Source organism: Saccopteryx bilineata, chromosome 3 (genome assembly GCF_036850765.1).
Source record: "Saccopteryx bilineata isolate mSacBil1 chromosome 3, mSacBil1_pri_phased_curated, whole genome shotgun sequence".
NCBI lineage: Eukaryota > Metazoa > Chordata > Mammalia > Chiroptera > Emballonuridae > Saccopteryx > Saccopteryx bilineata.
In genome coordinates, this window is record NC_089492.1 from 201,816,424 (window position 1) to 201,841,655 (window position 25,232).

General features: G+C 39.7%; 2 protein-coding genes and 1 pseudogene across 11 annotated transcripts in view; 1 reads left to right on the forward strand and 2 right to left on the reverse strand.

Annotated features, from left to right (window-relative positions):
* The window catches only part of CCDC138 (coiled-coil domain containing 138), a 66,196-nt gene extending 57,045 nt beyond the window's left edge, over nt 1-9,151 (reverse strand). For 3 of the 8 annotated variants that reach the window (XM_066268549.1, XM_066268553.1, XM_066268557.1), the window contains exons 1-4: nt 9,030-9,151; nt 7,367-7,424; nt 3,794-3,914; nt 969-1,093 (exon numbers count right to left, since the gene is read on the reverse strand). In XM_066268549.1, the coding sequence (XP_066124646.1) occupies nt 969-1,093; nt 3,794-3,914; nt 7,367-7,424; nt 9,030-9,122 (397 nt within the window). In that variant the 5' untranslated portion in view covers nt 9,123-9,151. Of the gene's footprint in view, nt 1-968; nt 1,094-3,793; nt 3,915-7,366; nt 7,425-9,029 lie in introns of those variants that run through there. The other 5 variants (XM_066268551.1, XM_066268550.1, XM_066268552.1 and 2 more) reach the window with 5 other exon arrangements.
* On the forward strand, nt 4,057-4,992 carry LOC136328702 (serine-threonine kinase receptor-associated protein pseudogene; annotated as a pseudogene).
* Nucleotides 9,152-11,938: 2,787 nt separating the features above from the next.
* Nucleotides 11,939-25,232, reverse strand: part of LOC136330933 (E3 SUMO-protein ligase RanBP2-like) — an 87,431-nt gene continuing 74,137 nt past the window's right edge. For all 3 annotated transcript variants that reach the window (XM_066268559.1, XM_066268558.1, XM_066268560.1), the window contains 5 exons: nt 18,441-18,542; nt 14,801-14,946; nt 13,848-14,121; nt 13,398-13,732; nt 11,939-12,449 (listed from right to left, as the gene is read on the reverse strand). In XM_066268559.1, coding sequence (XP_066124656.1) covers nt 12,144-12,449; nt 13,398-13,732; nt 13,848-14,121; nt 14,801-14,946; nt 18,441-18,542 — 1,163 coding nt within the window. In that variant the 3' untranslated portion in view covers nt 11,939-12,143. The remainder of the gene's footprint in view (nt 12,450-13,397; nt 13,733-13,847; nt 14,122-14,800; nt 14,947-18,440; nt 18,543-25,232) is intronic.

Here is a 25,232-nt window from a genome sequence, read left to right on the forward strand (position 1 = left end):
TTCTTGCTTTTTTTTTTTTTTTTTTTTTTAGTGAGAGGAGGGGAGGCATAGACAGATTCCAGCATGAGCCCTGACCAGGATCCACCCAGCAAGCCCACTAGGGGGCGATGCTCTGCCCATCTGGGGCCCTTGCCCCATTGCAATTGGAGCTATTTTTTAGTGCCCGAGGTAGAGGCCATGGAGCCTTCCTCAGCACCCAGGGCCAACTCGCTTGAATTGAACCATGGCTGCAGGAGGAGAGAAGAGGAGAAAGAGAAGTGAGAGGGGTAGGGGTGGAGAAGCAGATGGTCGCTTCTCCTGGGTGCCCTGGCCGGGAATCGAGCCTGGGAAATCCACATGCCCTACCAACTCTACCACTGAGTCAACCAGCCAGGGCCAATATATTCTTGCTTTAATGCCAGAATTATCTTCACTGCCTTCTCCTATCTTATATCTGTATATGCTGGGAGAAGAGATGTATGGAGGCTAATGACATGCACACTGTGCTACCAAAGTTGGGCAATCAAGAGGAGGCACTGTATCTGAGACTTTCCTTAAAATTCTAGCAGAAATATTCAGCCAGAGGGACACAGAGATTAATTATTAGTGCTGTGCCTAAGGAAACCCTACCTTAAGTAATCTGGATTATCTTAAAATATTAAAGAATTAGTCAAACATTACCATAATCTTTTACTCACTTCCTAACAAATACTGACATGGAAAAGAAATTATAAAAAATATGCAACTGATTAACTTATTTTCATAAGTGTTGAGAGTTTAAGAATACTATTGGAAAATAATGAAGTTTTTTTTTTCCTTTAGTTTAATAATAAGCATAGTAACTATCTCATGGCTTACAAAATTTTAGAACATGGATATAGTAGACACATACCTGAGGACGTGTTATCACTATGGGGAATAAACTTTATGTACATTACTTTGCATAGTTACTATTTAAATAATTATTCTAAAATAAATATTTTTTTTACCTTTTTCTATTTCTTTAAAAGACCGCTTGGTTATTTTGGAGCTAACTCTATGGTCATTCTCAATGAACTCTTCGTCTGTTTCCCGTTGCTTCAGATTATGAAAAGGACTCAGTTCATCATCTAGGCTTTAAAAGAACTGTATCACAGCATTCTGGAAGTCTATAGTAGCATTTCAAACAGAGAAAACTGCTCCTCAAATATTAACAGTACCACAACTGAGAAAAATGTAACAAGTAAACATTCTTTTTTTTAAGTGAGTGGAAGGGAGATAGAATCCCACGTGCACCCTGACCAGGATCCACCGGTCAACCCCCATCTGAGGCCAATGCTCAAATCAACTGAGCTATCATCAGCACCTGAGGCTGATGCTCAGACCAATCAAGCCACTGGCTGCAGGAGAGGAGAGAGAGAGAGAGAAGGGGGATAGGGAAGAGAAGAGAAGCAGATGGTCACTTCTAATGTGTGCCCTGACCAGGGATCAAACCTGGAACATCTGTATGCTGGGCCAACATTGTATCTACTAAGCCAACTGGCCAGGGCAATTTTTTAAAATGCAAAAAGTAAAAATATAAAAAGTAACAGTTATTGATCCTGAAAATGCACTCCAAGTATATGCATTTACCTGTAGAATGCTCTACAACTGACAAATTCTTTCTTTCGATTCCTACTGCTTCTGTGTGGTAGATATAACTGGTATTGTTTTCTATCAGTGTAGCTAAAAGAATTACTGCTTAACATGAGAAAACTGAACCCTAAATAACTTAAATAAATGACAGGTGACATAATTAGTAAAAGGTGGGAGAGAACTAGACTCCCAAGTATTCTCACCAAATGGATGATCTCTAACTTGAAATTTCTCAAGCAGAACTATTCAAAAGGAACACAATGCAAGCAAGCCACATAAGGGAATTTAAAATATTCTAGTGGCTACATTAGACACATTAAAAACAAAAAAAGATGTGAAATTTTAACAATATATTATATTTAATCCAGTATATCTAAAAGATTATCATCTTAACATGTAATCAATATTTTAAAATTAGGGTATTTCACATTCTTTAACTCATCTTCTTCAATCTGATGTATATTCTAGACTTCCAACAACCTCAATTCAGACAAGCTCTATTTCAAGTACTCAGTAGCCACATGGAGCTATACTTCCAGACTAGATCATAACTAGGAATGGTGAAAAATCTGTCCAATGTTACAAAAACTTTCACAGTCCAAAAGCTTCAAGTTAAAATTTGAAACAAAAAATTATAAAACTATCAGTTAAATATAAGAAAATAATTTCCATAAACTCATAATTATTTTAAAGCAATTCTCACTTTCCTAACTCTGTATTCCATCTACCTCATATCCAAATCTTTTTTTTTTTTTTTTTCTTTTTTTTTTTTTCTGAAGCTGGAAACAGGGAGAGACAGTCAGACAGACTCCCACATGCGCCCGACCGGGATCCACCCGGCACGCCCACCAGGGGCGACGCTCTGCCCACCAGGGGGCGATGCTCTGCCCATCCTGGGCGTTGCCATGTTGCGACCAGAGCCACTCTAGCGCCTGGGGCAGAGGCCACAGAGCCATCCCCAGCGCCCGGGCCATCTTTGCTCCAATGGAGCCCTGGCTGCGGGAGGGGAAGAGAGAGACAGAGAGGGAAAGCGCGGCGGAGGGGTGGAGAAGCAAATGGGCGCTTCTCCTGTGTGCCCTGGCCGGGAATCGAACCCGGGTCCTCCGCACGCTAGGCCGACGCTCTACTTATCCAAATCTTGAATCCAGATTAACTAGGTTACTTTGTGAGTGTGAAAGAGCAATAACAACAATGGTGATAAAAACTGCATATTTGATTTTCTTTTTTTTTTTTTTTGTATTTTTCTGAAGCTGGAAACGGGGAAAGACAGACAGACTCCCGCATGTGCCCGACCGGGATCCACCCGGCACACCCACCAGGGGCGACGCTCTGCCCACCAGGGGGCAATGCTCTGCCCCTCCGGGGCGTCGCTCTGCCGCGACCAGAGCCACTCTAGCGCCTGGGGCAGAGGCCAAGGAGCCATCCCCAGCGCCTGGGCCATCTTTGCTCCAATGGAGCCTTGGCTGCGGGAGGGGAAGAGAGAGACAGAGAGGAAGGAGGGGGTGGGGGTGGAGAAGCAAATGGGCGCTTCTCCTATGTGCCCTGGCTGGGAATCGAACCCGGGTCCCCCGCACGCCAGGCCGACGCTCTACCGCTGAGCCAACCGGCCAGGGCCTTGATTTTCTATATACTGAACACTCTTCTAAATGCCTTATATCAATTAATTCGTTTACGTAAAGGAGGAAGCAATTATATACAAAATTCAAGCTCCCAAATAACAATTATATGAATAATATATGATATTATAGGTACAACTGTCTTTTCTCTCTCCTTAATTATCTCAACATTTCAGTTTGTATCTGCATATATCTTTATGGTTTTCTCCTTGATGCCCATGGCAGTTCCTTCTGCCACATAGTTTAGTTAATAAGGTTCAATTTAGGACTTTATTTCACCGTAGCTTCCCTGATTTTATAGTTATTTTACCCAGGCCAATCTCCTGTACAGAACTGCTAACCCCTTACAGCCCGGGACTATAGCGCAGTTACCATTTCCCAGACTAACTTCTCCAACCTCTGTCTCTCAACCTATCTGACATCCACGGTTTACCATGCTATTAGACATACACTGGTGTTCTGTAGGCTCCAGACTACTTATACTTCCGCTCAGAGAAAAGCAAACACATAAATCATCCTTGGCCCTTTCTCAGTTTTTTGAGCTACTGAGGGGACAGCACCAGTGAAGACTCAGGGTACTTTACCAGTTGGTGCTGGAGTGCTTGGATGAACCACAGAGAGATGCAATGGGATGCTTCCTTTCATCAGAACACCACATTAATGAGGAACCAACTTTATCTCCAGATGAGCAGATATCCAAGTCATCTGTTAACAAAAAAAGAAAATAGAAGAGATTACTTATTAAGAGCCAATACTAATGATTTTACTCTAGGCTCCTAAAGATAAGACAGTAAATTACTTAAGAGATTTCTTATCTCTATGTCTCTCTAATGCAAACCTCCAGAAAATGGGTATCAAATCTTATATTTATACTATAGCACTTTACTGGTTACAAAATGCTCTTTCACCTATTACCTTATTTGATCCTAGCAACCCTGCAAAGCAAACAGAACAGGTGCAGATTTCATAGCCAAAGCATGGGATGCTGTCTCAGGAGATGAACTGATGACTCTGCTCATAAACACATGGTCAAGTGTATTTTAGACAGGATGGTAATTACCTGTTAACTGGTGGAGAAGCTAAACTGTTATGCATATATGACTTGAACAAACCTGAAGCAGAACCTAAGGAAATCAGTGGTCACACATCTGGCATTAAAAAGGCTCAATGGTACAGTGAGGATAAACAGATTCTTTCAGCTGATGATGAAACTGTCACCTTTGGGGTCATGCTATGACATAAAGTGAAATCTCTAAATTTTAATATGTCTGTTAGCAGTATGGAATATATTCCTGAGGGAGAGATCTTGGTAATAACTTATAGATGATCTATTGCTGTTCATAGTGAAGTAAGTTTATACCCAAATATGATAATTGGGTACAAACTTAAACTGAAGCTCTTGCAGCCATCAATTCTGCACCTCTCCATCCTGAGAAAGAATTTCTTGTTGCAGGTGGTGAAGATTTTAAACTTTACAACTATGATGATAATAGTGGAGAAAAATTAGAATCCTACCAAGGACACTTTGGTCCTATCCACTGTGTGAGATTTAGTCCTGATGGAGAACCAGTGGTTCTGATGATGGAACTTTGAGGTTCTGGCAAACTGTAGTGGAAAAACACACGGCCTTTGGAAATGTGTGCTTCCTGAAGAAGAGTGTTGTGAGCTGGCAAAGCCAGAGATCAGCTTTCCAGAGACAACAGAGGAAGATCTAGAAGACACTGCTTCTGAGAATTCAGATTCTATTTATAGTTCAGCTCCTGACGTGAAGGCCTATCAATAACAGGCCACAAACAGTGCACTACATATGGGCTAAAATAAGGAAGCAAAGAAAACCGTCAACCTTCCAGAGTCAGACTCTGCTTAAGAGAAACTGAGGAACACGAATTAGGTCCAGTGTTGGAACTAATTGGGTGACACTTGTAAGTGAAACGCAAGAATATCAAATGAAGGTGGAGTTGTGCTCCTGTAGTATGGTGGCCTATTGTCTTTTTAATGAATACATGCAAGCAAACATCTAATGTCTCTTATTACAATTAGACTTCTTGCAGGCGTTTATGTTATTACAGAGAAAAAAACTATACTAGTCTATTTTTCTGACTTTTCCCTTAAAGCAAAAAGCCTTTTTTTTTTTGCTTTCATTGTGAAAAAGAGGGAATATATGATAAAGTAACTGGTTCAATTTCTCATTCATTGTACACTGCTTCTGAACATCTAACTGTTTTTAGTTGTCTAAACAAAATGCTTTTAAGACCAAACCAAACAAAAAGGATGCTGCCTAAAAAGTATCAACAATTAAAACTCTAATGGTTAATTAACTATACATGTTAGTTACTGATTACCAGATGATATACCAATACACTCAATCCTAGAATATAATTTAAAAAAGAAAAATTAAATATACTATATTGAGTAAAGAAGAATTTTTTTACATACAAGGTTTTCCAAGTTATTAGTGTAATTATTTCATTGGAGTATTTTATCAAGTAAATGTACTTCATAAAGATAATTATATTCTAGGATTGAGTGAGAAGAGGCGAGGTAGAGAGACAGACTCTCGCATGCACCTGATCAGGATCCACCCAGCATGCTGCCCAATAGAGGGCGATGCTATGCCCATCGGGGGTGTTAATCCATTGCAACTGGAGCTATTCTAGTGCCTGAGGCAGAGGCCATAGAGCCATCCTCAGTGCCCAGGCCAACTTTGCTCCAATGGAGCCTTGGCTGCAGGAGGGGAAGAGAGAAATAGAGAGAAAGGAGAGGGGGAAGGGGAAAGAAGCAGATGGGCACTTCTCCTGTGTGCCCTGCCTGGAAGTCCCTGTGTGCCCGGACTTCCACACACCAGGCCGACGCTCTACTGCTGAGCCAAGGGCCCTGTTTAATTTTTAATATAAAAACATAGTCATTGAGGCCCTGGCCAGTTGGCTCAGCGGTAGAGCGTCAGCCTGGTGTGCGGGGGACCCGGGTTCGATTCCTGGCCAGGGCAAGTGGGAGAGGCGCCCATTTGCTTCTCCACCCCCCATGCCCCCCTCCTTCCTCTCTGTCTCTCTTTTCCCCTCCCGCAGCCAGGGCTCCATTGGAGCAAGGATGGCCCGGGCGCTGGGGATGGCTCCTTGGCCTCTGCCCCAGGCGCTGGAGTGGTTCTGGTCATGGCAGAACGACGCCCCGGAGGGGCAGAGCATCGCCCCCTGGTGGGCAGAGCGTCGCCCCTGGTGGGTGTGCCGGGTGGATCCCGGTCGGGCGCATGCGGGAGTCTGTCTGACTGTCTCTCCCCGTTTCCAGCTTCAGAAAAGAAAAAACAAAAAAAACATAGTAATTGAAAACACCAAAAAATTTTGATTTTTTTTTTTTTTGCAAGAGAGACAGAGAGAAGGACAGATAGGGACAGACAGACAGGAAGAGAGAGAGATGAGAAGAATCAATTCTTCGTTGTGGCACCTTAGTTGTTCATTGACTGCTTTCTCATATGTGCCTTGACCGGGGTGCTAAAGCAAACCAAGTGACCCCTTGCTCAAACCAGAGACCTTGGTTCAAGCTAGCAACGATAGGATCATGTCTATGATCCCATGCTCAAGCTGGGTGAGCCTGCGCTCAAGTCAGCAACCTCGGGTTTTGAACTTGGGTCCTCTGCATCCCAGGCCAACTCTCTATCCACTGCACCACCACCTGGTCCAGCAAAATTTGATTTTTAAAGACATCTTACACATTCACCCCCAAAATCATGAAAAGTTTAGTATTACAAGACAACTGGCAATAGCTATTAAGTCTAAACATTTTAAAACTCTGTTCTCTTGCCCTGGCCCGTTGGCTCATTATAGAGCATCAACCCAGTGAATGGATGTCCCAGGTTCAATTCCCAGTCAGGGCACACAGGAGAAGTAACCATGTGCTTCTCTTCCCCTCCCTCTCTTCCTTCGCTCACTCTTCCCCTCCTGAAGCCAGTGGCTTGGTTGGTCTGAGGGTCGGTCTCAGGCACTGAGAATAGCTTGGTTGATTTGAGCATCCATCCCAGATGAGGGTTGCTGGGCGGATCTCAGCTGGGGCACATGTGGGAGTCTGTCTATCTCCCCTCCTCTCAGAAAATAAAAGAAAAAAATTTGTTTTTCCAAATTAAATTTGTTAAAACTTCAAATACACACAATCCTCTATTGGCTTACCTGAGGAGTTCAAAGACTTTCTCTTAGATTTAGACTGATCAAAATTGGAAAAAGCATACTGGAAAAAAACAAACAAACATTTAATGTGTATACTAAGAATCAACTTACAGTTTCAAAATAGTTCCCTATAGATTATATATTAATCACAAAGGTTAGCCTTCAATAAGACCAGTGGAAACCACCTTAACCAAGTGATGAAAGTTTAAAACATCATCAATAAAGAGGACAAAGCAACATCATGTGTCTCCTGAGAACAGAACAAACCACACATCATTCATGTCGTATTCCTGTCAAAAATATATTGCCAGTATCTAACCATAAGGCATCATTGGACACACCCAAACTGAGTGGCATTCTAATAAATATTGTCCTATACTCTTCAAAAATATCAGGCATCAAAACCTGTTCCAAATTGAAGGCAACAAAAGAGAAAACCCAGTGAAATGCCTGTTTTTAGATTTATCTGCACCAGGAAAAAAATTATGTTTACAAAGGACGAGACTGATAACTGGTAAAACTTGAATATGAAATATGTAATAAATACTGTTGTACTGAAATACATAATATTTCAGCAATGGTAAATCTTCTGAATTTATGACCCTGGTTATAGAAGATGGTGTTCTTATTTGCAGAAAAACACACTGAAGTATTTGTCCTTGACAGTGAAGAGTCATGATGGCTGCACATCATCCTCAAACAGTTCAGGGGAAAATGCATGTATGAAAAGGGAGTGAAAGAGGAGACACCGAGCACCTGGCTCCATCAGTTGGTTAGATTGTGGCCCGGCCACTCCAAGGTTGTGGTTCCATCCAGGTCTGGGCACACGAGAGAACCAATCAATGAACGTGTGAATGCGTGGAACAGATTGATGCTTCTCTCTCTCTCTCTCTCTCTCTCTCCAAAATCAATAAATGCATTTTTTTTTAAAGAAGGGAGCCCTGGCCGGTTGGTGCAGTGGTAGAGCATCAGCTGCGTGTGTGGAAGTCCCCAGTTCAATTCCTGGCCAGGGCACACAGGAGAAGCGCCCATCTGCTTCTCCACCTTCCCCCCTCTCCTTTCTCTGTGTCTCTCTTCACCTCCCGCAGCCAAGGCTTCTTTTGAGCAAAGTTGGTCCGGGTGCTGAGGATGGCTCCACGGCCTCCCAGGCGCTAGAATAGCTTCCGTTGCAGCAGAGCAATGTCCCAGATGGGCAGAGCATCGCCCCCTCGTGGGCATGCCGGGTGGATCTCTGTTGGGCGCATGCAGGAATCTGCCTGCCTGCCTCTCCGCTTCACTTCAGAAATAAACAAATAAATAAATAAATAATTTTTAAAGGGGGGATGCAGGGAGGATAGTTAAGCAAATGTGGCAAAATGTTTAACAACAGCGAATTCCTGCAACTTTTTAAAAGTTTGAAATTATTTCAAAAGTAACTTTTTAAAGGAATTAAAAATGCGCTCCATTCATGTCTGTTAATAAAAGTTCAAAACTGCTTTCCGCCACGACAGCACGACCCGTAGCACGTGTCCCTGCACACGTTCACAGTGCACAGGTTCCCTCCCAGTGCAAGAACTCCCACAGAAAGCTCGTTTCCCCACGCGTGCGGATCCACCCACGCACCGCGTCCACCTGGCGGTCCGGGCCGCGACCCCGGGACAGGGCCGGAGGCAGGACGAGGCCTCACCTCGGCGCGACCGCTGCCCCCGAGCCCGTAGCGGGTTTTGAGGCGCTCCACTGCGAAGTCCTGCCCCGGCGGCTTGACGAGCCTCGGATCCATGGCGCCAGGCCGCCGTTTCCCGGGGAACAGCGTTAGAGCCGCAGGGGGCTGGGCTCGCGAGGGGGAAGTGCGTCAGGACGCAAGGCACAACCGGCCCTCCTGTCCCCGGGAACCTTGTTAGAAACGTGGCAACGTTACGTTTGGTGACTATTCCTTTCTTAGCGTGTTTGGACTAATAAATAGTGCTGAACGTTTCCAACCCTTTTGTTGGTTCACCTTTCCGCTGTCTACTCAGGTTGCACTTAGCAACCGGGGGCCCCCGCCCGGTGCGCCCGCGGGACTGCGCCGTCCCCCCGGGGCGCTCCTAAGCTGACCGCAGGGCCCTCCCTGGTTGGGGGCCCGTGTGACGTATTATTCAGTGTGCACATCTAACTGTGATAATGGAGAGGAGTCAGGAATGTATCGCGATTTCAAGAACCAGCACCACACTTTCCTGCTATTGGCTGGTGTCTTGTGCTGGGCAATACGGCATTCTGCAGCATCAGAATGTAAGGAAGCTTCTAGAGAGCGTGCACTTTTTTAAACGGCTTTCCCTAGTGCCCAGAATAGTGCCTGTCACTTACTAGGTGCTCAACACTTATTGGCATAGTAACTATACCTAAATCAGACTAATTGAGTTAAATAAATAACCACTCAATTTCTCTCATTGATGTAACTAGTATAATCCGTTACCTTTCTAAACTGTCCTCACCAGCATGTCTGGACTGACAATTCCTCGAGCCTCTAGATTATCTTCAAATTACCTCCAATGCCAAAAGTTTATGATTAACATTTTAATAGTTATCTCAAAATTACTTAAACCAATAACCTTTCGACATAAAGTATTACTATAGTATACAATGAGTTTCTTTATATTTTATCTTTAAGCATAACAAGGCAATATAAATTAAACCATTTTTTAAAAAATACATAACGTGGGTTTATATCACATAAGCAATTAACAGAGAAATCATAATAATATCCTTTCCTGAAATGTGACCACCTTTCTTAAAAATGCCTGAAGCCACTTTTAAGCATCTTTGGAAGTCTAATACTAGAAAAGTCAGTTTACTAATCATTATCAAACTGTTGGTCAAAGTATTAGTTTTTAAAGCTTTTTAATTTAAAATTTGAATGCTTTAGGATAGCACTGATTTCCTCTAAACTTTAAACTGCACTTGCCTTTACTTAGATGTTATTCTAAAATCACGACAAAGGCAAAAGCTGAAAAATTCACTCTGGACAATTTATAGTTTCCAAAGCCAATTCTTCGTGCTAAATGTGCATACATGTAGTCCATGGTTCTCGTTAAGGCTCACAACTGATACAATGCAGTAGGGTTATTTACCTGGCCAAATGGATTTAGTGATGGAATTCCAAAATTCATCACACTAACCACAAATGACATCTCTCTCCTCTTTTAATTGGTGGTTGAACAGGTATTATTACAAGATAGCATATTTCCAAATCCCTAAACAACAAAACAAACCTATTTTTACTAAATGAGGTGAATTCACCGGGAAGAACACAGGCGGGTGGGAAGCAGTCACTGTTAGTGATTGGAATGTTTGGAATATACAAAATTTTCTGCTATAACTAACTTCTTTGTAGTTATACGTACATTAAGCTGAGAACATCTTCCTTTTTAGCAGTCTAACTCTTGACACTGGCCATTTCCAGATGAATGTTCAGTGTGTATCGAACTTGAAAAGTCACTTCCAGCCCTGGCCGGTTGGCTCAGCGGTGGAGCGTTGGCCTGGCGTGTGGGGGTCCCGGGTTCAATTACCGGTGGGGGCATATAGGGGAGACACCCATCTGCTTCTCCACCCTTCCCCCTCTCCTTCCTCTCTGTCTCTCTTCCTTACGCAGCCAGGGCTCCATTGAGGCAGGGTTGGCCCAGGAGCTGGGGAGGGCTCCATGGTGGCTCTGCCTCAACAGAGCTCGCTCAGAGGGCGTGCTGGGTGGGTCCCGGTTGGGCATGTGTGGGAGTCTGACTGCCTCCCTGCTTCTAGCTTTGGAAGAATACAAAGAAGAAAAAAAGTCACTTCATTAGGAACTCTGGAAATCATGTGGCAGTTTGAGTTCACAGACCTTTAACTCTTTACTTTGGTTCTAGAATGTACAAACAATTAGATGCACAAATAATAAATTTTTTAAATGTCAAGGCTGTTAACAATTGTCACTTTATTTTTGCTACAGAATTCACCAGAAAAAGGTATTGCAAAAATCTAGTATAAAGCAAATCTTACCAAAGAACATGGTATAGACCTTTTAAAATATCCATAATTAATCACAATAACTGCAAGGAAAAATCCAAGTTCTATTAGAACCAAGCTGCAGTTTGAGGTAGTAGAAACAATTGACAGAGAAGATAAAGAAAAAAAACCCTAAAATACTCAACGTGCTGAAAATTTAAAAATGAATACCTCTGAAAGGACAGAGAAAGCTATGCATCATTTTAAGAAAAGAAGTTACACTACTTAGAAGCTAACTATACAGGAGTACGGGTCATAGAAGAGCACTTTGGTTAAGTCTCTGCCCTCTGGGCTCTACTCATTCATAAGTGAGTCTCTATGCATAAATAAGCACACCAACAGTTAAAATTACCAAATATATTTTTAAATATAAAATAAAAATTATCCAAGTTTTGGTCCCTTTATTCAAACGGTAAGTATATCCATGCAGAAAATCCAATATCTTAAAAGGAACTAAAAATAAATTGCTTATATAATATTTCTTCAATAGTATGAGGTCATTTTTTATTGCTTTTAACAAGATTAGTATTATTCCATTTTAATACAGATGTCAGGAGTACATAAACACAAGTACACCTGATATAAACCAGTGTTTAAACTTTTATTTCACACCATGCAATGTCAATTATAACATTAAAAAGTGACAACAGCTATAAGCTGCAATTTTACATTTATACATTGGAAATGTCCATTTTCAAAAGCTGAACATAATCACCATACTGTCATAACAGCTAAGCTTCAACTCAACTGTTTATACAGGTAAAATTTACTATGAAAAACAATGATTTTATATCTGTCCACATTCTGTGATACTAATTCTTTGACTAACAGACCCATTAGGAGAACCAAGTGACTCAATCTTCTTCACAGTATCCATGCCATCCTTAACAAACCCAAATACTACATGCTTAAAGTCTAAATGTTCTGCTTTCTTCAATGTTATAAAAAATTGAGAATTATTGGTATTCTGGCCTCGATTCGCCATTGACAGTAAACCAGGACCAGTATGTTTCACATCAAAATTTTCATCTTCAAATTGATTTCCATAAATAGACTGTCCTCCTGTTCCATCATGTTTGGTGATATCTCCACCCTGAAAAAAAAGTTTTGATTAATAGGAATCCTGAATAAAATATTAAAATACACACCAACTATCTAACTCTTAGAGCAGTGGTTCTCAACCTTTCTAATGCCGTGACTCTGTAATACAGTTCCTCATGTTGCGGTGACCCCAAACCAAAAAATAATTTTGGTGGCTACTTCATAACTGTAATTTTGCTACAGTTATGATTCGGAATGTAAATCCTGATATGTATTATATATTTTCCGATGGCTTTAGGTGACCCCGCTGGGGTCGCGACCCACAGGTTGAGAACCGCTGCCTTAGAGGGTAAATCCTAAACACTGAGACTGCTTGAAAATGTGGTAAGAAAACTAATAAATATCCATTTTTGAAAGATAAGAAAAATGACAAGAGGTCTTTTTCCCACACTCAATTTTATAGCAGGTTTAAAGGTACTAGAAATTTCAGGCCTTGGCCAGTTGCTCAGTGGATAGAACACTGGTCCAGCATATGGACATCCCAGGTTTGATTCCCAATCAGGGCACAGGAGAAGCAACCACTTGCTTCTCTCTCCACTCTCTCCCTCCCATTGCCAGTGGCTTGATTGGTTCGAGCATCAGCCCTAAGCACTGAGGATAACTCAGTCAGTCTGAGCACATCGGCCTCAGGAACTAAAAATAGCTCGGTTGATTCAAGCATCGGCCCAACACAGGGGTTGCTGGGTGGGTCCCATTTGGGCACATGCGGGAATCTGTCTCATTATCTCTGTTCATCTTAAAACAAGAGAGAGAAATTTCAACCTAAAATGGTTGAAATTTTGTGGGGGTAGGATGCTGGGGTGGTAACACCAACTAATGTATGAAAAACTAAGGAAATCTTAGAAAAATTACAGTGCAGGTAAGGAGAAAGACTCAAATTTCTCAATTAGGGTGGTACAGTTTTCTAGACTTCAGTTGTTGACACACAGTCAGTACTTACTTGGCAAACAAAACCTGGAATTACTCTGTGAAAAATGGAGTTCTTGAAACCAAAGCCCTTCTCTCCAGTGCACAATGCTCTGAAGTTCTCAGCAGTTATAGGAACAATGCTTGAAAATAATTCCATGGTTATACGTCCTAGAGGTTTGTTGTCTGCACAAACATCAAAAAATACCACTGGATTTGTCTCCTTTGATAATTCTGCTGTCAGTGATACCTGTCCCTCCTGAAGCTTCAATAAATTCTGTTGACATTCTTCAAATTTTTTCTTAAAACAATCAGCCATTTCTTTAGTTTTAAATCTCACTGCAAGCTGTTCCACTTTGGCTTCCCCATCTATTAAACAACAACAACAAAACAACACAATGACCTTAGTATCAACATAACTGTTATAATATTTGTTATGGATTTTAGCAAAGTCCAATGAATGAAAAGTAGCATTTGAATGTACCAGCATAATCTGAGGCAGTCCAAACTAAAGCATTGTTGGAAACATTTAAGGGTTTTAATTCCATTGTTTTGGTAATAACATGGTTTGCACACACTTTAAAGACTTGGTCTCTTCTCATTAGAATCCGATAGTAATTCTTCAGTGTATGCCAAAGAATCTTAAAATCTCCAACACCACGCTCCTTCCACTGACTGGCATCTCGATCCCATCTGTAAAGTTTGGCTCTCTCTTTAAATAAAATTTCTTCATCTTCTTCTCCAGATTTTACTTCTACCTATGACAGATAAAAAATAAGGTATGTTTATAACATATTCTATAGTCAATCCAAAGATACAAATTCCTTAAAATACTGTCTTTGTAATGACATTAACAGAATTTGAACTGTACTATCAAAGTAAATGGTAATATCTAGCACTAGGAAATATATCTGATTTAGATGAGGCAGTTAAGACATGATCTGTTATTACTTTTCTCTTATGCAGTCTTTTTCCTCCTTATGAAAATCAAACAGGAGAGGTGTCAGAAAGTTCTTCAGGAGACATATTAACTCCTGTTGAGGTCGAAAACTGACAAATTAATTTGTCTAAAACAACATTCTTATCTAGAAAATGTTGTTTATTTTTATTATTGATAAGGCTTTAGCAAGTATGAGATTAGACAATTTTGCCCCCAGAATTATGTTATGAAACATGATATTCTAACATATGAGAAATTAGCTCTTTCCAAAAATTTCATATATGATATTCCAAACACTATTTATATATAAATATAAATGCTGACCAAGAAGGTAAAATGTACTTAAAGGCTGAACTTCTGACAACAAAGGGCTTCCATGTGAAATTATAAATATTCTGAAAATAAATGCAAACTACGCTAACTAACCCTACTAATCAAGTTTTGAACCTAACACATGAAGTAAATTATTAGTAAGATTTTCATCCTTTCATATTTACCTCTGGCAATGACACTATTGGTTCAAAATGGACGTCTTCATTATAAACTACTTCTTCATCACTACCACCTTCTTCTTCGCTAATTTTACTGGTTGACTGTGTTCCAAACACTGCTGCTCCAGTATTTGCCCACTGGAAATTTTTATCTGATGAATAAATCACAATATTTCAACAGTGCTATTTTTATAAGCTTTTAATTCTCGAATTAAATTACTTCATCAATGCATCAAATTTCCGATGATGTAACATAAAGTTCTAGTTAAAAAATGTCTAAAATTATATTATTCTGTCAAATTCAACTCACATAGTGAGTACAGATTATATTTAGTACTGTTTATGCTTAGAGATACAAGATAAAATAATCTGACCTGTACACAAACTTCTTAATACTAAACCACGTAAGAGCTTTCAATAATGAAGCTCTTATGTGTACATACCTTGGAATTCTCAAAACTAAGCTCAACTCTAAAGGTAGTTTATATCATAAAATATTTTATCTCATGAGAAAAATAGCTTTGAACCTAAAAATATCCTCAAAGAGGCCAAATCTGTTCCAAATTAGCCAAAGAAGCCTAAACATATACCCTTGGAGGCTGTGGCAGAACATTTTAAAACTCCTCTATAGCAATTGTTCTTAACACTGAATACATATTAGGATCACACCAAGAATTTTTGTAAACTATTGTACAAATACCTGCAGTACCATTCCCAAGGAGCTCAATATAACTATCATGTAGTTTTCAGGATTTTTTAAAGCTCCCAGGAAATTCTAATAGGAAGCCAAGAGTTGAAAACCACTGTTCCTCTTGGGATCAGGGAGAATTCATACAACAAAAGTATAAAAATAATCATGTCAATAATATCAATTTTCTAACAGTCTAGGTAATTACTAGTACCTAGGAGGCTTCCAATACATTTCCGGGTTCAATGAAAACACTACAAAAATCTGAAGGAAATATGATAAAATGGTAATCATTGACAAAAATGAACAGTAGCTGAACAGGTGTTCCTTATTATTCTCTTAGTTTCCATATAAAGTATGACAAAAACAGTTGATAGATTTGTGTGAATAGGACTTTCAGAATAAAATTAGTAGGAACAGGAACAGAACTAAACAAAAGTAAACAAAAAAAATGAACAAAGAATGAATAAAGAAAAAGTAATAACCATAGAAATAATAGGTAAGAGAAGAACAACCCACCCCCAGAAAAACAAAAAAAAAAGGTTTAAGATCCAAAATGTCCACACAATGTCAAGTTAAAAAAAAAAACCAACTCACATTCTAGTGAAATTTATTACCTCTTTAAAAAAAACAGAAAAATTAAAGGGCCCTGGCAGGGTAGCTCAATTTGGTTGAAGCATCACCCTGATGTGCCAGGATTATAGGTTTAATCCACCAGTCCGACACATATAAGAAGCAACCAACAAATGCACAACTAAGGGAGCAACAAATTGATGCTTCTCTCCCTCATATAAATAAATTTAAAAGTTAAAAAAAATTAACAAATTAAAAAAATTAAGTCCTAGACCTGGCCAGCTGGCTCAGCAGTTGAGGGTTCACCGGGTCTGAGGATATCCTGGATTCAATTCCCTCCCAGTCAGGGCACACAGGAGAATGACCATCTGCTTCTTCACCCCTCTCCCTCTCACTTCTCTTTCTCTTCCCCTCCCGCAGCCATGGCTCGACTGGAGCGAGGCCAGGTGCTAAGGATGGCCTCATGGCCTCCACTGCAGGAGCTAAGAAGAGCTCAATTGCTGAGCAATGGAGTAATGCCCCAGATGGACAGAAAATCACCCCGTTAGGGGACTTGCCGGGTAGATCCCCATTGGGGGCTACCAGCAGTCTGTCTCTGCCTCCCCTCCTAGCACTTAATAAAAATAAAATAAAAATTAAATTCTACAAGCTCTTAATAAAAGATAAAAGACTGAAATTCAAAATTATGAAGAAATTTACAAGTGTGACAATTCCCTATGAAAACCTAGATGATACAAAAAAAATTGATTCCAGGTGATTTACAGTTTCAAATACTATTTTGTGCTTGATAGCACAATCTGATTAAAGCAGTCACCACAGGAGAAAAGTAACAAGAGTTTTAAAAAAGTAATGGCAAAATCGGAAGATAAATAAAAACACAAACAAAAAATTAACTGATAAAACCAAAGGCTACTTCTCTGAAAAGACAAAGTACAAACTTCTTTCAGATCTAAAAATAAAATAAAGGAAGAATTGTAGTTTAAAACAAAAGGTTGGTGAATGATCTCACTGAAAAATGAAAAGTGTAGGTGAGGAGTGTATGTCAGTGGGTAAGTCTTAAGGCAGGGGTCCCCAAACTTTTTACACAGGGGGCCAGTTCACTGTCCCTCAGACCGTTGGAGGGCCAGACTATAAAAAAAATATGAACAAATCCCTGTGCACATTGCATATATCTTATTTTAAAGTAAAAAACAAAACGAGAACAAATACAATATTTAAAATAAAGAATGAGTAAATTTAAATCAACAAACTGACCAGTATTTCAATGAGAACTATGCTCCTCTCAGTGACCACCAATGAAAGAGGTGCCCCTTCTGGAAGTGCGATGGGGGCCGGATAAATGGCCTCAGGGGGCCGCACGCGGCCCGCAGGCCGTAGTTTGGGGACCCCTGTCTTAAGGTATGCCTCCATAATGAGATCTGGGTCTTGCTTATTTTATACTTTGTACAGTATCGACAGGATACTATATAACAAGCAAACTAACATGTCAATTTCTATTTGGCATTATTGTTTGTGGATAACTATACCCGCTATATTGCTGTATTTGTTGACCTATTATTACCTTGAGACTTCAGACTACTTCATAAATTAAAACAAAAAAAAGGCAACGTGACATCAGTGAACTTAAAAATTCCAACATAAAATATCTAAAGGTAATTTCTAAAAGTTTTATATGTAGTTCCTTTTAGGGCCAGGAGGTGTGTAACAATTGTAAATATGTGATAGGGCAAAAGAACTATTTCTGATTTAGATTAGTAATTTATTCAACAAACCAAATACTTTGTGCAAGGACAATTTAAGTGGTGCTATAAGATATATGAATGACAGTATAAGAATAAAAAAATGTAATATGCCAAAAACTTGAAACAATCAAGAAAATGGATTTTTTACTATAAAAGACACCAAAAGGGACAAAAAAACCCATCAGAAAGAACACCACTAAAAATGAAAGAGTTCACCATTTAGCACAATAAATTAGCATAATTAAAATCTAATCAAAGATATTATAAATATAGAAAATTATAAAATCAGCTCCTTAAAAAATATAAATGCACAAGTCTTGAAATGTTAACAAATCAAATCTAACTGTGCAACTAAAAAAACAATGTATCAAAATCATAGTTATCCAAAACTGGAAAGAGGGTTTTATATTTCAGGAGGAGGACAACTATCAGCATTATTTATATAGCATTAAGAGGAAATTCTTATAATTACAGTAGTAAACGTCAAAAATAAAGTACAGAAGCCCTTCCTTATCAAAAACATTAAATGAACTGGAGGATGGGGACAGGGGAATAAATGTCGAACTTATTTAAAACACTGTGGCCTTTGAGTTGTGCTTAAATTCTGTAGCATGACCACTAAAATCCCTCCGCCTGATCTTACCTTTGGAACCGAAGGCAAAATCCCCAGAATTACTGGAAGCTAAGTCTGCAAATGACAGCCCTGTACTGCTCCCAAATCCAAATGAAATTGTTTTGCTTTCCTCTGCCAAAAGGAAAAGAAAATTTTAAATTCCATTTAATATACATTAAATATCAAAGTTTTACTGAGGATCTAGAAACAATGGGGGTAGAACCTTCTTTGCTACTGAGGGGTTTGAGGGTTGGTATGCAGTTATCTTCTGGCTGTTTCTCTGAGGAAAATTCACAAAATGCAGCCATTCTGAGCTTCTTCAGTATTTCTAATTTTTTTTTTGTATTTTTTTGAAGTTGGAAACGGGGAGGCAGTCAGACAGACTCCCGCATGCGCCCAACTGGGATCTACCTGGTATGCCCAGCAGGGGGCGATGCTCTGCCCATCTGGGGCATCGCTCTGTTGCAACCAGAGCCATTCTAGCACCTGAGGCAGAGGCCATAGAGCCATACTCAGCGCCTGGGCCAACTTTGCTCCAATGGATCCTTGGCTACGGGAGGGGAAGAGTGAGAGAGGAAGGAGAGGGGGAAGGGTGGAGAAGCAGATGGGCGCTTCTCCTGTGTGCCCTAGTGGGACTCAAACCCGGGAATACTGCAAGCCAAGCAGACGCTCTACCACTGAGCCAACCGGCTAGGTCCAGTATTTTGAATTTTATAGGTACTATTTATTCCCAAAACTACACCAAAAGCATGCCGAATATAATTTTCCTTTTTTTCCAATTTATTTTATTTCATTGTTCCATTTAGTAGTACACTTATTGGCTGCTTCTCATATGTGCCCTGACCAGGGATTGAACCCACAATGGAACCCGCGACCACTGAGTGACACGCTGGAAGGACACTCGATCCACTGAAGTACCCTGCCAAGGCCCAGGCCCTATTTTTTTTATTTAAATTTATTGTGTTTACATAGATTCTAGTGTCCCCCAAAAGCATCAGCACCTCCCCCACATTCCCTTCAACATCCCCTTTGCAGCCCTGCCAACAACGCCCTCCCTCTCCTTTCCGCCAGGATTTGCTTTTCTGCTCTCTATAACTGTGTTATGTGTATACAATTTCACCAATCTCTTTCCCTTCTCTGATCCCATCCTCTCATCCCTTTCCCTTGGACCGTTTTCCCTCTGGTCCCTTTGATCCTGCCTCTGTCTCTATTCTATTCCTCAGTTCACATTGTTCATTGGATTTCTAAAATGAGTGAGGTCATATGATATTTTTCTTTCTCTGCCTGGCTTACTTCATGTAATAGTTTCCAGGTCCATCCATGTTGTTACAAAAGTAAGATTTCCTTCTTTTTCACGGCCACATAGTAATCCACTGTGTATATATAGCACCGCTTTTTAATCCACTCGTCCACTGATGGACACTTGGGCTGTTTCCAGATCTTGGCTATTGTGAACAATGCTGCCATAAACATGGGGTGCATTTCTTCTTTTGAATCAATGATGAGCTGTTCTTGGGTTATATTTCTAAAAGTGAAATGCCTGGGTCAAAAGGTTCCATTTTTAATTTTTTGAGGAATCTCCAATACTATTTTCCACAGTGGCTGCACCAGTCTGCATTATTACCAGCAGCGCAGGAAAGTTCCATTTTTTTTTCCACACCCTCACCAGCACTTAGTCTGTGTTGTTTTGTTAATACGTGTCATTCTGACTGGTGTGAGGTGATATCTCACTATGGTTTTAATTTGCATTTCTCTAATGATTAGTGATGTACATTTTTTCATTTGCCTATAGGCCACCTGGATGTCCTCTTTAGAGAAGTGTCTATTCATTTCTTTTGCCCATCTCTTGATTGGATTGTGTTATCTTCCTGGTGTTAAGTTTTACAAGTTCTTTATAAGTTTTAGTTACTAACCCCTTATCAGACTTATTGACGAATATTTCTCCCATTGTGTGTTTTGTCGGGTTTTCTTGTTCATACTGTCTTCAGCTGTACAAAATCTTTTTCTTTTTTTTTTTTCCATTTTTCTGAAGCTGGAAACAGGGAGAGACAGTCAGACAGACTCCCGCATGCGCCCGACCGGGATCCACCCGGCACGCCCACCAGGGGCGACGCTCTGCCCACCAGGGGGCGATGCTCTGCCCATCCTGGGCGTCGCCATGTTGCGACCAGAGCCACCCTAGCGCCTGAGGCAGAGGTCACAGAGCCATCCCCAGCGCCTGGGCCATCTTTGCTCCAATGGAGCCTTGGCTGCGGGAGGGGAAGAGAGAGACAGAGAGGAAAGCATGGCGGAGGGGTGGAGAAGCAAATGGGCGCTTCTCCTGTGTGCCCTGGCCGGGAATTGAACCCGGGTCCTCCGCACGCTAGGCTGACGCTCTACCGCTGAGCCAACCGGCCAGGGCCACAAAATCTTTTTAGTTTGATATAATCCCATTAGTTTATCCTGTCTTTTATTTCACTTGCCCGTGGAAATAAATCGGAAAATATATTGTTATGAGAGATGTCAGAGAGCTTACTGACTATATTTTCTTCTAAGATGCTTATGGTTTCACAACTTACACTTAAGTCTTTTATCCATTTTGAGTTTATTTTTGTGAATGGTGTAAGTTGGTGGTCTAGTTACATTTTTTTAAGGTAGCTGTCCAATTTCCCCAACACCATTTGTTAAAGAGACGGTCTTTACTCCATTGCATGCTATTACTTCCTTTGTCAAATATCAATTGTCCACAATGGTAAATAAAGGTGTATTTCTGGGTTCTCTGCTCTGTTCCTTTGATCAATTTCCTGGTTCTTATGCAGTGCCAAGCTGTTTTGAGTACAATGGCCAAGTAGTATAACTTGATATCAGAAGTATGATACCACCTGCTTTATGCTTCTTTTTCAAGATTGCTGAGGCTTTCATGTTTTTTGGTTCCATATGAATTTTTGGAATATTTGTTCTATATCTCTGAAGTATGTCATTGGTATTTTAATAGGAATTGCATTAAATTTACAGATTGCTTTGGGTAATATAGACATTTTAATGATGTTTACTCTTCCAATCCATACACACGGCATACACTTCCACTTGTTTGCATCATCCTTGATTTCTTTTATCAATGTTTTATAAGTTTCGAAGTACAAGTCTTTAATCTCCTTGGTTATATTTACTCCTGGGGTCTGACCAGGCGGTGGCGCAGAAGATAGAGCATCAGACTGGGATGCCGAGGACCCAGGTTCGAGACCCCGAGGTCGCCAGCTTGAGTGCAGGCTCATCTGGTTTGAGCAAAAAGCTCACCAGCTGGACCCAAGGTCGCTGGCTCGAGCAAGGGGTTCCTCGGTCTGCTGAAGGCCCGCAGTCAAGGCACATGTGAGAAAGCAACCAATAAACAACTAAGGTGTCACAATGCGCAATGAAAAACTAACAATTGATGCTTCTCATCTCTCCGTTCCTGTTTGTCCCTACCTATCCCTCTCTCTGTCTCTGTAAAAAAAAAAAAAAAAAAAAAAAAAAAAAAAAAAATTTACTCCTGGGTACTTTGTTATTTTTCTTGCAATAGTGAAGGGGATAGTCTTCATAATTTCTCCTTGGACACCTCATTGTTGGTGTATAAAAATGCCTCTGATTTCTGAATATTAATTTTATATCCTGCCATCTTGCTAAATTCATTTATCAGGCCCAGTAGCTTTTTGAATGAGACTTTAAGGTTTTCTATGTTCAATATCATATCATCAGCAAGTAATTAGAATTTTACTTCTTCTTTTCCAATTTGGATGCCTTTTATTTCTTCTTCTTGTCTGATTGCTGTGGCTAGGACTTCCACAACTATGTTGTATAAGAGTGGTGAAAGGGGGCAAGCCTGTCTTGTTTCTGATCTTAAGAGAATTGCTTTTAATTTTTGTCCATTGGATATGATGTTGGCTATGGGTTTGTCATAGATGGCCTTTATCATGGTGAGGTATGTCCCCTGTATTCCCATTTTGCTTAGAGCTTTGATCATAAATGGGTGCTGGATTATATCAAATGCTTTTTCTGCATATATTAATATTATCATGTGGTTTTTCTCCTTCCTTTTATGTGATGAATCATATCAACTAATTTGCAAATATTGTACCAGTCTTTCCTCCCGAGAATAACTCCCACTTGATCATGATGTATGATTTTTTTCATGTATTGCTGGATTTGGCTTGCTGATATTTTGTTGAGAATTATAGCATCTAAATTCATCAGGGATATTGGCCTATAGTTTTCTTTCTTTGTATTGTCTTTGCCTGATTTTGGAATCAGAATTATGCTTGCCTCATAAAAGGAGCATGCAAGACTTCCCTCCTCTTGAATATTTTGAAATAGTTTGAGAAGGATAGGTGTTAGTTATTCTTTGAATTATTTGGTAAAATTCGCCTGTGAAGCCATCTGACTCAGGGCTTTTGTTTGTTGGGAGTTTTTTGATAACTGTTTCTATCTCATTTGTTGTAATCGATCTATTTAGGTTTTCTGATTCTTCCAGATTGATTTTTGAAAGATTGTAAGTTTCAAGGAATTTGTCCATTTCGCCTAGGTTGTCTAATTTTTTGGCATACAGTTCTTCATAGTATTTTCTTACAATCCTTTGTATTTCTGCTATGTCAGCTGTTACTTCTCCACCCTCATTTCTAATTTTACTTATTTGAGTCCTCTCTTTTTTTTTTCCCCTGGGGGGTTTGGTTAAGGTTCATCGATCTTGTTTACCTTTTCAAAGAACCAGCTCTTGGTTTCATTGATCCTCTGTAAATTTTTTTAGCCTCTATGTCATTTCTTTCTGCTTTGATCTTATTATTTTCTTCCTTCTACTTCCTCTGGACTTTACTTGCTGTTCTTTTTCTAGTTCTTTTAGTTGCAGGGTTATTTGAGCTTTTCTAGCTTCTTAAGTTGACTGTAATGCTATGAACTTCCCTCTCGAGACTGTTTTTGCTGTGTCACAAAAATTTTGAGTTGTAGTATGTTCATTTTCATTTGTATCAAGAAAATTTTTTATTTCTTCCTTGATCTAATTTTTGACCCATTCATTATTTAATAACATTAGTTTCCAAGTGTTTGAGTGTTTTTCAGTTTTAGTTGATTTCTACTTTCATGTCATTATGATCTGAGAAGATGCTTGATATGATTTCAATCTGAAATTTGTTGAGACTCGTTTCATGTTCTAATGTGACCTATCCTAGAGAATGTACCATGAGCACTTGAAAAGAATGAATCTTCTGCTTTAGGATGAAAGGTTCTGAAGATATCTAGTAAATCCAGTTGACCTAGTGTGTCCATTAAGACTGCTGTTTCTTTCATTTTCTTTCTTGAGGATCTATCCAGTGATGTTAGTGGGGTACTGAAATCCCCTACTATCATAGTATTGCTGTTGATCTCGTCCTTTCTGTCCATCAAAGTCTGCTTTATATATCTACATGCTCCTATATTACGTGCATAGATATTTATAATGGTTTTATCTCTTCCTGTTGGATTGCTCCCTTTATCATTACATAGTGACCTTCTTTATTCCTTACTAGTCTTTGTTTTAAAGTCTATTTTGTCAAATACAAATATTGCTACCCCAGCTTTTTTTTCATTTCCACTTGCATGAAAAATTTTTTTCATCCTTTTATTTTCAGTCTATGTGTATCTTTTGTTTTAAGGTGGGTCTTTTGTAGACAGCATATGTATGGGTCCTGTTTTCTTATCCATGCAGCTACCCTATCTCTTTTAATTGGATCACTTAATACATTTACATTTAAGGTTATTATTGATATGTAGTTGTTTATTGCCACTTTATTCTTTAAATCTGCATTCCTCTTTTACTAGATTTTTTCCCTGCTTTGTTCTGTTTATAGCAGGCCCCTTAACATTTCTTGGCAGCATTGGTTTGGTTATAATGAATTCCTTGAGTTTTGTTTTTTTTTTGGTCTGGGAAGCTTTTTATTTCTCCTTCAATTTTAAACGATAGCCTTGCTGGATAAACAAGTCTTGGTTGTAGGCTCTTGTTTTGCATTACTTTGACTATTTCTTGCCATTCCCTTCTGGCCTCAAGTGTTTCTGTTGAAAAGTTGGATGTCATCCTTATGGGGGCTCCTTATTAGGTGATTGATTGCTTTTCTCTTTCAGCTCTTAGTATTCTTTCTTCATCTCTTAGCTTTGGTATTTTAATTATGATGTTTCTTGGTGTAGGTCTCTGAGTTCCTCTTTAATGGGGTTCTCTGTGCTTCTTGAACCTGTGTGACTCTTTCCTGCATCAATTTAGGGAAATATTCAGCTATGACTTCTTCAATCAGGTTCTCTAATCCCTTGTTCTTTCACTTCTCCTTCAAGAATCCCTATTTTGCGGAAATTGTTTCTCTTCATCTTGTCATAGTTCTCCCTTAAGAGTTTCCTCAGACTTTTTGATCCTCTTTTCTTTTTGCTGTTCTGCTTCCATGCTTTTGCTTATCTTGTCCTTGAAATCGCTGATTCGATCCTCTGCTTCATCCAGCCTTTTAATTCCTTCTAGTGTAGTCTTCATTTCTGATATTGTTTTAGTCATTTCTGTCTGGTTCTTTTTTTATGATTTCAGTGTCCTTTTTGATGCTTACAATTTCTATATTTAGGTGCTCATTAAGTCCATCCATTGTAGCTTTGAGATCCTTAAGCATCCTAACAATCATTATTTTTAACTCTGCACCTGGTAATTTGATTACTTCCATTTCATCCAGTTCTTTTTCTGGAGATTTTTTTTATTCATATGGCTTAAGTTCCTCTGTCTTCCCATTATTTCTGTGTGTGGTTTGCAGGCTTGTTAGAATTGTGGGTCTGAGGTTAGTTTATTTAATTTGGCTTCTTCTCCAG